This window comes from Cavia porcellus, unplaced genomic scaffold (genome assembly GCF_034190915.1).
Source record: "Cavia porcellus strain 051 isolate PalLab524CR breed Dunkin Hartley unplaced genomic scaffold, mCavPor4.1 scaffold_7, whole genome shotgun sequence".
NCBI classification, from domain to species: domain Eukaryota; kingdom Metazoa; phylum Chordata; class Mammalia; order Rodentia; family Caviidae; genus Cavia; species Cavia porcellus.
In genome coordinates this window covers 54,240,613-54,254,358 of record NW_026947490.1, presented here as the reverse complement: position 1 = coordinate 54,254,358, position 13,746 = coordinate 54,240,613, and the positions used below count along the sequence as shown (strand labels likewise).

The 13,746-nt window shown below is 36.6% G+C and overlaps 1 protein-coding gene across 1 annotated transcript in view; it reads right to left on the bottom strand.

The window, feature by feature from the left end:
• Mael (maelstrom spermatogenic transposon silencer) overlaps positions 1-13,746 on the bottom strand; it is a 29,714-nt gene extending 15,968 nt beyond the window's left edge. The window contains exons 1-8 of the mRNA XM_003468672.3: positions 13,498-13,746; positions 13,224-13,316; positions 11,681-11,780; positions 10,030-10,185; positions 9,300-9,341; positions 3,156-3,280; positions 2,348-2,402; positions 2,093-2,234 (exon numbers count right to left, since the gene is read on the bottom strand). Coding sequence (XP_003468720.1) covers positions 2,093-2,234; positions 2,348-2,402; positions 3,156-3,280; positions 9,300-9,341; positions 10,030-10,185; positions 11,681-11,780; positions 13,224-13,316; positions 13,498-13,629 — 845 coding nt within the window. The 5' untranslated portion in view covers positions 13,630-13,746. The remainder of the gene's footprint in view (positions 1-2,092; positions 2,235-2,347; positions 2,403-3,155; positions 3,281-9,299; positions 9,342-10,029; positions 10,186-11,680; positions 11,781-13,223; positions 13,317-13,497) is intronic.

The following is a 13,746-nucleotide window of genomic DNA, read 5'->3' as shown; positions in this document are numbered from 1 at the left end:
ACAACAGTAACACTTCACACATTCAAGACAGTTATATCAATAAACTGGGGACAAAAACAGTATCAGGTAAATGAACTTAAGTATATTTCAACAAGTAACTTATACTGATGGAAGAAAAAACACCTGGATAACTTCTGAACAAATTACTTCACTTTTATACTCTCACACTTAAAAACAAGAGTAAAGAAACCCTGAACTGCCGTGCCTTTTTCATTAAACAGTGGTACTCCTTAATTCTGAGACTACTTTCACTGTATTGTGGAACTGGACAACCAAGTAGAGAAATACTAAAATACAGATTCATCACTGCCAGAGAAAGAAATACAAAACTAAAACTGGAGAAAACTAGAGAACTATATGGTACTGAATTGGAACTGTAGGCCCAGTACCAACTAATGGTGAAACAGAGACAGACACAAAGTGGACCCAGGTATATAAAATGTATACATAGGTCTGTCCATTTCCTAGTCCGCTCCACTAAAGGGTGACAATCAGTGACTTGGAAAGGAAGGAGCACACCTACCACCCAGATCCTATCTGCTAAGTACTACTTTCCTCCACTAGAACCCCAGCGGTCACTGCAGAAACGGCCGATTCAAGGCTGGAGAAGAGAACAGGTGAGTCTACACTATAATGTGCAGAAAGAAAAAAGGGCTCAGAAAATAGATGGAGCAGTGTCAAAAGGACCCAGAAGCCACTGCATGAAGGAACTTCCATAAAAATCAGTTGTTATAATCCATTGAATAAAAGTTATTTGAATCTATACTCATGTAAGTAAATAGAAAAATGGGTGAAAGAGGAAAGCTTTTTTTTTTCATGGAATCCCAACTAACAAAACCAGAAGAAACAATCAAGTTAGGGGAAAAAATCATTATTTCATAACTTAGTACTCATTCTGATTAAATTAGCTATGGCTGCTAGAACTACTATATGAAAATTAGAGGAATAGAGTGGCTACTCTTACAATATTTCCCCACAGGATATTTGTTAGTAAGGTACAAAACAATTACTTTTCAATGGGTAAGCCTGACAGTCACTATCCCAGGCAAGTGACTGAAGTTATCACCACCAGTACTGGGACAAACTGACACCATACAGCCTTTAGGTGTGACACACTGAGAGGACAGCACTGTATTTGTGGCTCCTCTGACCCAAACTTTAATCACAAGGAAACTCAAACTGAGGAACATTCCTTAAAGTACCTAGACTGCACTCTTCAAAAAACAAATGCCAAGAACACAGAAGTCGAAGTCTGACTGGGGTACTGTTCTAGATTATAGCAGTACGAAGAGACATAAAAACCAAGGGCAACATGTGATCCTGGACTGAAGTTTCTATTAAATATTTTTGGTTGTAGAAGACATTAGTAAAATGTGAATATGGTCTTCTGATTATATAGTGTCGTATCTATGGCAATATCCTGATTTTGATGATTATACTACAGTTATATGTAAATGCTCTTTCTTACATAGTGTAGCATTCAGATACAAAGCTGGAGGATAAAGGCAACTTATTCTCAAGTGGCTTAAAAGGTATATATATTTAGAGAAAAAATTATAAAGACAATGTATTAAAATGTTTATTAAGGAATTTGAGAGAATGGTATGCCTTTTACTATTTTTGCAGCTTTCTATAATTCTGAGATTTCAGAATGAAAAATGAATACTTCAGCTAATTTTCTAACATATATTTGCTTATATGTAAATACAAGAGTTTTACATAATAAATGATTTCTGAATAAACCTAAAAACATTCATCAGTACAGAAATTCTAAGTGATAAAGGTAATTTATTTGGCAGTAATTTTTTAGTAGCACACAAGAAACAATGTATCTCGCCTGCCTGGCAAACACAAGGTCCTGAGTTAAATTCCTGGTACCAATGCCCCCCCCAATAAAAAACAATGTATATTACAACCAATAAAATCTTATATTTAAAAAAGTACAATAACTTCCAAGGTTTCACAGAAAAAATATTACATAAAAAGGCAAAAACAACTAGTGCTACCACATTTTCTCACGAAATATAGATTCTAACAAAATCATGTCAGAAAGAACTCAAAGTCTTTGCATTACAAAAGTCATGACCAGTACCTTGTGTTGCTAGAATAATCCCACATGGCCACATCTAGGAGGCTTCGGACCCAGGTCTTAGAGGGTTCCTTGAGAAATTTTTCCTGGTAAATCCCTATTACAAGGTCCTCTACAGTGAGCAGTTCAATATCTTGACTGATTTCTTCCATTAGTAAATAGAAAAATAAAATTAGTGAGTTAGGGTACCTAGAACATGTATATCAAAATGGAAACAAACATAATGCACTTTTCTATGCTGACCAGAGATTTACTTACCTAATTCCCTTGCCATGCGCTTCAAACACCAGTTGACTCTGGCTCTATCATCAGACTGGAAAAGGAAAAAGAAGTTATTTGTATTTTTCTATCTTGATTATTTTTAATTAATTAATGTATGTTCCTTCAAATGAGTATGGGGAGGTACAGGAGGGAGAAGCTGAAGAGTTTGTGACAACTAAATTTAACTATTAAAAAGAGTGGCATATGTTAGAAAAGACTACTGTTATTATTAACTAGTTATATCTATATAGTAATGGCAACACACCTTTTGAAAAGCAAGTGAAACAGAGAAGGCAGATAAAGAAACCAATGTCAAGGAAAAAATTAGGCAAACTGTTCATGGTTATACTACTGTGTAACAAGATTAAAACCTAATAATCTAACTCTAGATGAATTTATGGAAAAGAAAGAATACAGCCTTCTACAAATATTACAAATAACAGGAGCAAGGGATTACTACAAAGACAGCTTTGAATAAAAATAATCATGAAATTATTGCAGAATGGAAAGTACACAGCATGGAGCATCCATTTTTCAGGGTAAGAACATACTACAGATACTTCAGTAGGAGGAACTAAAATATATGTACCTACCCAAACTGAAATATGTTCAGCTTTTGTAGTCTTCAAAACCCTCCAAAATCAGAGGCATTTAGAAGAAAAGGCATGACACTAGTTACAGTGAAAAAATTCAGAATGAATGTTTTAATGCAGGTCAAAACACTTTTCTGTTGGTGTATCTTTTGTAGATCTTCTAGTATCTAAATGGCTATCTTAAAATTCAGAACTATTCAGCTGAAAATTACCTTGCAATAGACTGGTGGCCAGTTCCCAGGGTTTGGATGAATGAATTTATAAAGATTTTGTAACACAGTTGCTTGGTCATGTCCAAATTCAAAGTTTGAAATAGGGATCTTGTGACTAGAATCACCTGAAAGAAAAAAAAGTGCAAAAAAAAAAAAAAAACCTGAGCAAAACAATTATTATGAGGTAGGTATGAAAATCAGGTTATAGAGAGGACAGCTCTCATACTGAAGCACTTGTATGGAACACGGTTACGGTTCTTTATATATACCTGTAACTTTACAACTATTCTCAGAGGTGGGTGGTATAAACAGGATTAAGGAAAAGATCACTGAACGACCCAGAAAGCAGCTATCAGTTAATAGTGGACTCAGGACTCAAACACACTTTAGTGACCAAGGCCGCAGTATTTTCATTATTCCCACTGCCTATCATGAATGTATTAAGGTTGGAGAACATAACAGTAATGACTGCTACTGAAATGTTACATGATTTCCAGGGGAAAAAAAATAGACCAAGTAATTCAGACTAGCACTTTTGCAAAAACAGCATGTGGGGCTCTTTGGAGCACACATGAAATAGTAAGGAATCACTGCATCAGAGGGAAATAAAGCTACAGTTGGGGTAGTTTTCTCAGTGGAGTATTTGGAAATTTCAGAAGAGGAAGCCGAATTGTTGAGCAGAGTATTTTGGGGGCCTGGATTTCTAGGTCTGACATGTTGCAAAGATGCAAACATACATTTTCTCTGGAGAAATGTAACAGTACTATAGGCCTTAACATGCTCTGAAATCTTCTTTCCAGACACTCTGTGAATAACCAGATACACCAAGAAACAAGAACCAAAACAAAGTTGATAGATATCCACAAGTACTTCAGATACTGAGATTATTAGGTCACAGATTAGAATTATGCTTCTGTTTGAAGAGATAAAGTGATGAAATTTCAATGTAAGATTGCAGACTATTAAAAAAGGTGCAGGAGAAGTTCAGCTTCTGATCAGGACAAGGGGAAAATTAAACAAAAGAAAAAGGACTTATGAAGTTCCCCAGTGAGGAATTAGGAATTTGGAAATCTTGAAAAAAATCCAAGAGAACTGAATCTGGCATTTGGTTTGTTTCTTCCAGTCAGTATTTACAATGCTGGAAGATCCAGAGGCTAAAAATTTTCAAGAGATGCACTACTAACAAGAATTTAAAGTACTGCTCCATTATTACCTACATAAATAAAAGATGTAATTGAAAGTATTCTATTGTCTCCTGGCTTCCATTGCTATGAAGTCAACTGTGAATTTAGCAGATGATCCTTTGGAAGTCGTGTCTACCCTCCTTTTATTCTTACAAAAAAGCAACAGAAATAAGACTACCCTTTTAAGGTCCAAAGCCCAACTTAAAATTATGGTAGGTCTTTAAGTTACAAATGAATTCTGTTGCCAGAGCACATTCCTAAGTCAAATTCATTTGTAAGGCTCACAACATGAGTCTTATACATTTTTGCCACAACTATACAAAGTAAAACATAATAATAAACTTCACATATTCCACAATCTTGTACTTGTTCTTTAGGATTCTGGCAGTGGTTGAATGATTCATGTTATAGGAAGGGGCAGCATCTACCATCTTTTCGCCTCACTGCAATCCCTCAATTATTTTCACTTTTGTTTCCACGGTTACTGCTTTGTACTTTCAAACAGTCCTCACTACATCACCACTGCTCTGCCTCTTGCTTCTGGACATCCTGGGCTCAGAGTGAGCACGACACTACCGTATGCTACAGCACTCTTCAGTAAGCGCACAGCAGCATAACTGTGTGTCCAGCAGACACACAAGCCACTTCCATGATCTGTTCACATCTACAGACCTTTGTAATGTGCAGCCCATTCATATTTATGGAAGTTCACGACTCAAAAATTTGTGAGTAGGGACTTACTGAACCTCCATGCCTGAAATTGGATTAATGTATCTGAGATGGCTAGCAGCTCCACCTTTCTGCTGATATAATCATAAATCTTTCTTGAAGAGTAGAGAGACCCCTTCCCAGACCTCGTTGTGGTCTGGGAAATTTATATTTGTAATCCTAAGAGAAAGTTATTCAAACTCTAGTGACTTAATTACAATTTACCACTTCTAGTGCAACCACAGTCAGAATAAAGACACTAAGGCATATTTACAGTCATGGGAAGCCAAGGGGTTAAGTCCAGCCAGGATGAAGGTTCACTGGAATAAGCCTTGACCCAAGGCTGAATCTAGATTTCATTAACTTGTATAAAAATGGAGTGGCTTGAGGATGAGTGACTGTGAGAATGACGGGAAATATGAAAGTACTGTGAGCTGGGCTAAACATGAGGGTTGAAATCACCTCTGCAATATGCGGAGAAGGGCACACAGAAAGAGTAATCTGTGTTAACACAACTGAGGTAGTATCTAATGTTTTGGGGGTCACTGCTTTAGCTCTGATGTGTGCTCCATCCCAGCTGATAGCATGGAGCCTGGCTCACACATGTGTTTTGGGGAGCTATAGGGCCAGGGAAATACTACCCTGTCCCCTTGCTTCAAAGACTACACATCAGCACCCTGGTCAGACCAATTTGCACTGCTTAGAATCAACAGAAGGGATGAGGAAAAGTTCTAGCCAGCTCCATACATATCAACACATGAAAATGGGGCCAAGTTTAGCCAAAATGGAAATAACTGTTCTTCTTTCAAGGACAGACCTTCAGTTAGTCCTCCAGAGAAGAGTACTAAGTTGTCACATAAATTATCAGCACTCAAGTAAAAATAATACACACATGAAGAGCTCTGGTAACTTGAAGGAACATCAAGAACACCAAGAGATTATTAAAATCCACAAGATCCCTGTAATAGGATTATTAGGCATAAGACATTACCTACAGTCTTATATTCAGGAAAATAAAAACAGTATTAATTTCTGTAGAATTATAAAACAGAACCAGATTTTAAAAACTGGAAAAAGAGTCCCAAACTTATTTTATGATAGCAAATTACCCTGATAACCAAATAAGACAAAGTTAGACCTGTCTGAAAATTCACAACTCCTGAAGCAAAATACTAACAAACCAAACTTAGTAATTTATTTAAGATATGTAGGTGGCACACTGGGTTTGTTCTTGGAATACAAGGATGGTTTAACATTAGCAAATTATCATATGAACAAAAAAACACAAGTCATCAGAGATGCAGTATTCATTAAAATGTTCAACTTGTAACTTTCCTAGTCAAATGGGAAAACAAAACTTCTTTATCTTGATAAAGAATGCATACAAAAAATTAGGAGGTAAGAAGGCTTGAGAAAAATTAAAAGTAAAAAAGGAAATTACAGAAAATAGTATTCTCAATGGTAAAGAGGTCCTGGCCAGCATACTAAGGGAACTTTTTAAAAAAATTTTTTGTTTTTGTTTTTGGGGGGAAGGGGGCGGTACTGAAGATCAAACTCACAACCTTGCACTTCCCAGGCAAGTGCTTATGCTGCTGAGCTAAATCCCCAGCCACCCCCTTTTTTAATTTTAAAGACAGATTAGAATGAACAGAAGTGACTTCACAAATATCACTTCATAAGGAACTTACTTAAAACTCCAGGTAGGATAATATCAAAATATAAGCAGTTAGGATAATTTCAAAAGATAATCAATTAAAATATTCAAAAAGGTAAAACATAAATTTAACAAAAGCTATTAAGATCACTATGAAGAAAATTACAAAGCTACTGAAAAGCACTGCAGACATGGAAAATGAGGATGGCCCCATGTTTACAGTAATAATGTAACAGTTTTCTCCAAATTAATTTATTTAAAGCTGATACAAGCTAAATCTCAACAAGGTATTTCTGCAAAATATGAAAAAAATCAATTCTAAATTGCTCATGGAAGACAAAAAGGATCAAAAAGTAGCCACAAAATTCTGGAAGAATAAGGTCTAAAAAAATACTACCAAACTACTCTGCTTAACGTGATAGTCAACTCTCAAAAAAGGTAGGGCACTGAAACAGAATAAAGTGAAGAAAAAAAAACACATAAACAGAAGTGTAATATGATACCGACGGCACCGTGATTAGTGGATAAATGATTCGGATACAACTGATTGTCCATCTGGGGAAAAGAATGAAACCAAATCTCCACATACCATATACAAGTCAACTCAAGGTGGAATAAGGACTTTGATATAAAAAAATTTGTAATTTTTACAAGAAAATAGTATACAACCTTTAGGTGGAGGATAATTATTAAGTAAGGCATAAAAACTCACTTGATAAAACAACGTATTTGTATTTGTAAAACTAAAAGCAAAACCATCCACTCAATAAAAAACCACAGAGAATGAAAAACTCAAAGCATAAAGGGAAAACCGGTATCTGCACATGATTTTTAAAAAAATAGTAAGCCAAGTATAGTGATATATACTTGTAATCCCAGCTATCCAAGAAGCAGAAGGATTCCAAGTTTAAGGTCAATCTGAGCAACTTAGTGAAATTTTGTCTCAAAAACTGATAAACAAAGGACTCAAGATGTAGCTCAATACTTCCTGGGTTCAATGCCCAGTATCCAAAAGGAAACTAAAAGACACAGAAGGTGTAACATAAACAGATAAAAGACAACATGGAGTTTAAAAACACAGGTGTAGCAATATACATACAATATTTGAATTTTATAAGCATTCATAAAGGCAAAACTAAACATCACAAATATATAATAGATACATAGTAAAATAAGAATGATTAACACAAAATTCACAACAGTTGTTTAAGGAGGAAGACAGACCACTAGGGATGGATGCTGGGATGAAATGCCACTGGTACTGGCACAATGCTGTTTTCTCAGTTGACTGGTGGCTGCACTGCTGTTCAATAATATTCTCCACACTTTAAGTAAATGTTACATTCTTTTTTTGTGTGCATAAAGCTTCATTTGAAGAGTTGATGGACCTTTACTAAAGGAAGCTGAAACTAGTCGTCAAAGCTTTGCTTCTCTTAAAGCTGAACTTCTCTAAAATCATCAGCTGGTAAAATGAACAGAAGCACAGTTCCTGCTGTTGTAGTGATAAAGAGCAGCCAGAACCTCCCTGCCCTCCAGTCACAGGAACCTGAAGCCTCTCTTCAGAGAAATGCAGTGAGAAGTACTGGACTCTGTATCAAAATCGCTTCCACTCCTGAATTTCCTGATGATTCTAATGTCCTAACTGTGACACCTAGGAGGCACTCACGTGATGTCTTCATAAAAGGCTAGACAGCGGGGGCTATCTGAGAGTCCCACATGCATGTTCTTCCCCACTATTCACCTGGCACATGACCACAAGTGCATCTGCTCCACTATGTTACTATGTTAAAGTCTTCTCCAAATCAGCGCAGTCCAATGCCATAGGCAGTTTTAGTCATTATGTCGGCACACTGTCACTCTAATAGTCATTTATCTTAATTAATTTGCACATTTCCTGGGTTATCAAATTGACAATTTAAGGTATGCTTAAATTGGTGCACTTCAAACATTTTCACTTTCCCTGAATGAGCAACATGCTCAGTTTCAATTAGGTTGAATGATAAAACACTCCTAGAATCTTTAATGGCTTTTAAAGAATCAAATTTTCAGTTTATAAATGTATAAACTGAAACTTCATTTTATTTGGTTAACCTGAAAATTTTGTAAAGTCAGGTATGGTGGCTCATGCCTATAATCCCAGCACCTGGGAGGCTGAGGCAGGAGGATTGGTGTGAGTTCAAGGCCAGCCTGAACTGCACAGTGAAACCCTAAAAAAAGAGAAAATGTTGTAAAATATAAACCTTAAAAGCTTCCAAAACAAGATTTATCAGATTCAAGATAGCAAAGATACTGTAAACCAGTGACACTCCCACAGTGAAGGTCTGTATACAGTAGAAATTGCAATGTATTCAATAAAGAAACAAACCAGACATAAAGCTTTAAAGTAGAACTGTGAAAATTTATTAGCTATGTTCCTACTTACGTTTTAAAGGTTTTGAAGATCACAGATACCATCTATCACTTCCATGAAGATTATCCAACTACAACATAATATTTGTCTTCCCTTAGCTTAAGTTTTATGTGTTAATGCAGAGGCCTTAACCAGGTACACATATTATATTTAATTCTTACATTTTACTTTTTTTCCTTTATACTTACTTGCAGCCTGACAATGAAATCGAAATCCTCGTGGAATTTCACCTAAAATACAAAAATTTTTAAGAGAAGCATAAATCTGGAGGTTCTCTAGTTGTATTGCCCCACAAGATAACCAAGTCAATACATGGGTAGATATTTTTATTATGTGAATATATGAAATATTAAACTATGGTATTTTTCCCCACCAAGCCAATACTATTAAAGAATTGTGGCATTTTGTATAAACTGTTATGAAAAACAAGTTACTCTTTATAAACAAAGAAATAATAATTAAAGAGAATTTGTGCCAAAGGTATCTTCACTAAAGACCCAGAAGGTGGAGAAGCCATTGCTTCTCTACAGCAAGGTACCTATATTTCTTGAAGGAAAGAAAGCCTCCAGGTTCTATCATTATGGTTACAAAGCAAAAATACTAGTGACCATGGAGAGGAAGGATGAATTGGAGGGGAAAAAAAAGGGCAAAGAATAAAAATATTTAGAAAAATTTCAAGATACAAGCCATAGGTAAGCTATATATTTTCAGGTTTTCTATCCATCCAATCTAATACTTACTTAATATTGTATTAAAAGCCTAAACCAACAACCCTATGTCAATACTTAACTCCTAGTAGTTTTTCAACTAAGTACTACAAAGTCTTGCATTTTAATAATTCAGCTATACTTCAGCTTTTTAAGAAAGCAAATACTATTAATAAATGAATACAAGCATTTACTCTAGTTGGCTACTTACCAGGATTTATAAAACTGTGGAAAACTGCCATAATACCTTCTTGGAGAGAATATCTAACACAGCCAATTTCACAAGGGAGGAAGCGCTGTTCACAGTGGGGAGGTAGCTCGCCATGGCTATAAATGTTCAAAAAATAAAAAACACCTCCAAGGAGAGCTATGAAAAAAAAAGATTTTAAGAAGTCATAAGACAAAAGAAGCAAATGAATGTCTTAATTATCTCTTCCAAAACACCTCAAAGCAAGAGGAGAAATGCTTTAGAACCATTTTCCGTGTTCCTACATTCCTAAGTGAGCTGGGGAAAAAAAAAAAAAAAAACTCAACTACTATACCAGAAAAACAAGTTAAAAGTTTTATAATTATGTTTATCAAGGATTAAAGTTGTAAATACTTTTTGTATAAACTTACTAGTCAGCTCTATAAAACTTCAGCAATAGGTCAGCCTGGAGTATCAAGAAAGATGAAGAAAAGCTCTGACCCATATTCAATAAACAAAGCACTCTGAGAATGAGTGCAGAATTTTGTAACCATAGAAAATTTAATTCTTTCCTTTTATACTTTTTACCAATACATACAAGACCATGTACAAATAAGGAAGGAAAACAATGTGAAAATATGTGACATGTTCTTATTTACCAAGATGGTGTTCCTTTTACCAACGTTAAAAGTGTATTAGTACTGGGCATGGTGGGCACAACTATAATCCCAGCACTCTGGAGGCTGAGGCAGGATTGCAAGCTTGAACTCAGCCTAGGTAACTTAGGAACTCAGTAAGATTTTGTCTCAAAAACAAAGGACTAGGGATGTGGCTCAGTTAAAAAGCCCTGAGCTCAATTGTCCATATTGGCAAGGAAAAAAAAGACCTGTACTAGTGTTAAATGAAGTTGTCACACAATTAGTAAAAATTTCCAGAAGGACTACAACCCTTTAGTAACTATGCTCTGTTCTAGGCTGGCTCAACAGTTCATCTTCACTTTTATTCTTTATACTTTATTTTATTTACCCTTCATTTTTTTTGAAACAAGATCTTGCTTTTCAGCCAGGCCCTGAATTTACTACGTATGCCTCAAACTCAAGGCAGTCCTCCTGCCTCAGTCTCCCAAGTGCTGGGATTATCGATGTGCACCACCACAACCGGCCATCAATAGTAAATTTTTTAAAATTTTATTTTTAACTGACAAATAACCATGTATTTTTACAGCATACAACGTAGCCTTGATATATGTATACACAACAGGATGATCAAATTAAGCTAAGGAACATATGCATCACTTCAATACTTATTTTTCATACTGCAAACATGCAAAATATCCTAGTAATTTTGAAATACAATTACAAAACCTTACTAATGACCATCACTATGCTGTATGACAGATCTCAAGAGATCTCCTTGTATATTATATAATGTAAGTTTATTTGGCTAGCTTTAAACAAGTCTAAGTACCTGTATGTAGTAACACGTAAAGTGGTAGAAACCAAGAGATGAGATCTTTGACACACAGACCTCTCTCAAATGCATGACATTCTTGTTAGCTCTATCATAATTAAACATGTATAGCCAATTATTTTGAAATGATCAAAATAAAATATTCAATGTGTCAACAGTGTTTTAAACATCCAAATTTAAGCAAAATATATTTGGAATACTCTACCTTGATCACTTTTTAGGGACAAACTTGACATATCTGGGGGTAGGACACTCGGCTTTGGTATAAACATGCCTGGCCTCCTTAGTGGTGTGGAAGCGAGTTTCTAAAAAGGAAGAGAATCATTGACCACAAACTTAAAACCTCTTGTAGAATACCTTATCTAAATTTACTAAAATAATTCCAAAATAACCCATAAGTTACCTACAAAACTTGTCAAAGATAATAAAACCAACAAACAAATGCGTATGTCAATAACACCAACATATTCAAAGGCAGACAGCAGCAAAATCTATAATCTGAATCATAAGGCAAGTGTTAATAACCAACTCAACTGTAATTGCAAACCAGTTGTCCACCATTGATTTTCCAAGCTTATATTCCTGAGTCATCTTACCCAGAACACTACTCATCATGAACTCTAATACTGTTTCAACAAAGCAAAAACCAGAACACACTGATTTCTCAAGAGATTTACACACCTTAATTCTGAGGGGAAATTTTGTAGACGAAATTATAAAGAAGGAAACCCAAAGCTCACAAGTATAACTATAGTAAATACAAATTCAATCAGTTAGAGTGTACTCTCAAACATAAATCCATAAAAAAATTTCTCAAGCCTAAAAAATGTCTTCTGAATTTTAACCCAATGTCAACAGTTATAAGAAAAAAATGGAGGAAGAGGGGAAAACCGTCACAATTACCTTGCACTATCCTGACACAAATGTGCAAGAAAACACTTTGCTACTTCAACACTCTACTACACAGAAATGCACTCAGACTTTATTCAACTTTGTAAGTTTGTAAGACATACAAACATTTGCCATTTACAAATCTTGTTATTTCAATACTTAAAAGACAGAAGCTGGTTTGGTACTAAAATGTCACTTAAAAATACAGGTGCAAATGACTTTTAAAAATTGAGAAATTAAAGTACCCCCCCTTCCCCGCGCCGCCTGCACCACCTTACTGGAGATTAAACTTTGGGCCTTTGCACTGAGCTACAATCCCAGGTGTTTCCTAATTTTTTTTTTTTTTTTACTTTAACACAGTCTAACTGAATCACAGAGACCGGGATCAGACTTGTAATATGCCTGTCTCAGCCTTCCAGAGTGATGGACTTTAAAAAACAAAACACCTTTAATCATATGAATTAGGAGACATTTAAAGGTCATCTAGTACAACTCCTAAAGACTGTACTCCATTGCTGATTAAAGTTTAGGACTTTTCCAGGCCTCTTACCATTAAATCATCCTAATGTTAAACATCCCGCGGGGTTAACAAACATCATGACACCAGGGGAATACTCCCATTTCTGATGGAAATTTATTGTCCTCAAATTTTCAAACAGAACTTCTTCAGGTCTACTACCACTAAATTGGCCGAATATTAAGCAGCTCGTGGGTTTAACAGACATTCTGAAACTGGAAATTCTTTCCTGCACTCATCGCCCAGGAGTCCACCGGCGTTTCACACATTCATTCATCAGGCACTTGTTGACTGTACCCAGGCGCCAGGCAGGCAGGCCGCTGCCCTCCACTAACCTTACCTGCATCTCTGAAGACCCAGACTCCTTTCCTTGGGCGGCTCTCCATTCTCGGGCCATTTCTGAGTATTTCTCCTTTTCTTCTTCCCTCAAGAGCTTAGCAAGACAGAAAAAGAGAAGCCGCAGTGAAGACCCCGGGTCTCAGGGGTGAACGCCAAAGTATCACGGGAGGCTGCTCCGACGACGCCCATTCTTCCAGTGCCAGATCCAGTGCCTCCCTTCGAGGGCCCTCGCCCACCCCGCGCCCAACTGCCCAGCCCACTCGTTCCGGCCTCACCGCCCACTCTGCAGAGCAGTGAGGGATGGCATCAGCCACGCGAGTAACAGGCAGGCCTCGTCGACGAAGTTCTGGCATCCTCTCCTGCACGAAGAAGTAGTAGGCATTGCGGCTGGCCCTGCGGTTGGGCATGGCAAGCGCCTTCCACAAGCGCCTGCGACGCCAGGAGCCCCTGCGCCTCCACTGGACTCCCGCCCTTAGTAACCGAGGTTGGCGCCTGCGCGTAGTTTACCAGGTTTTGGCCAATCA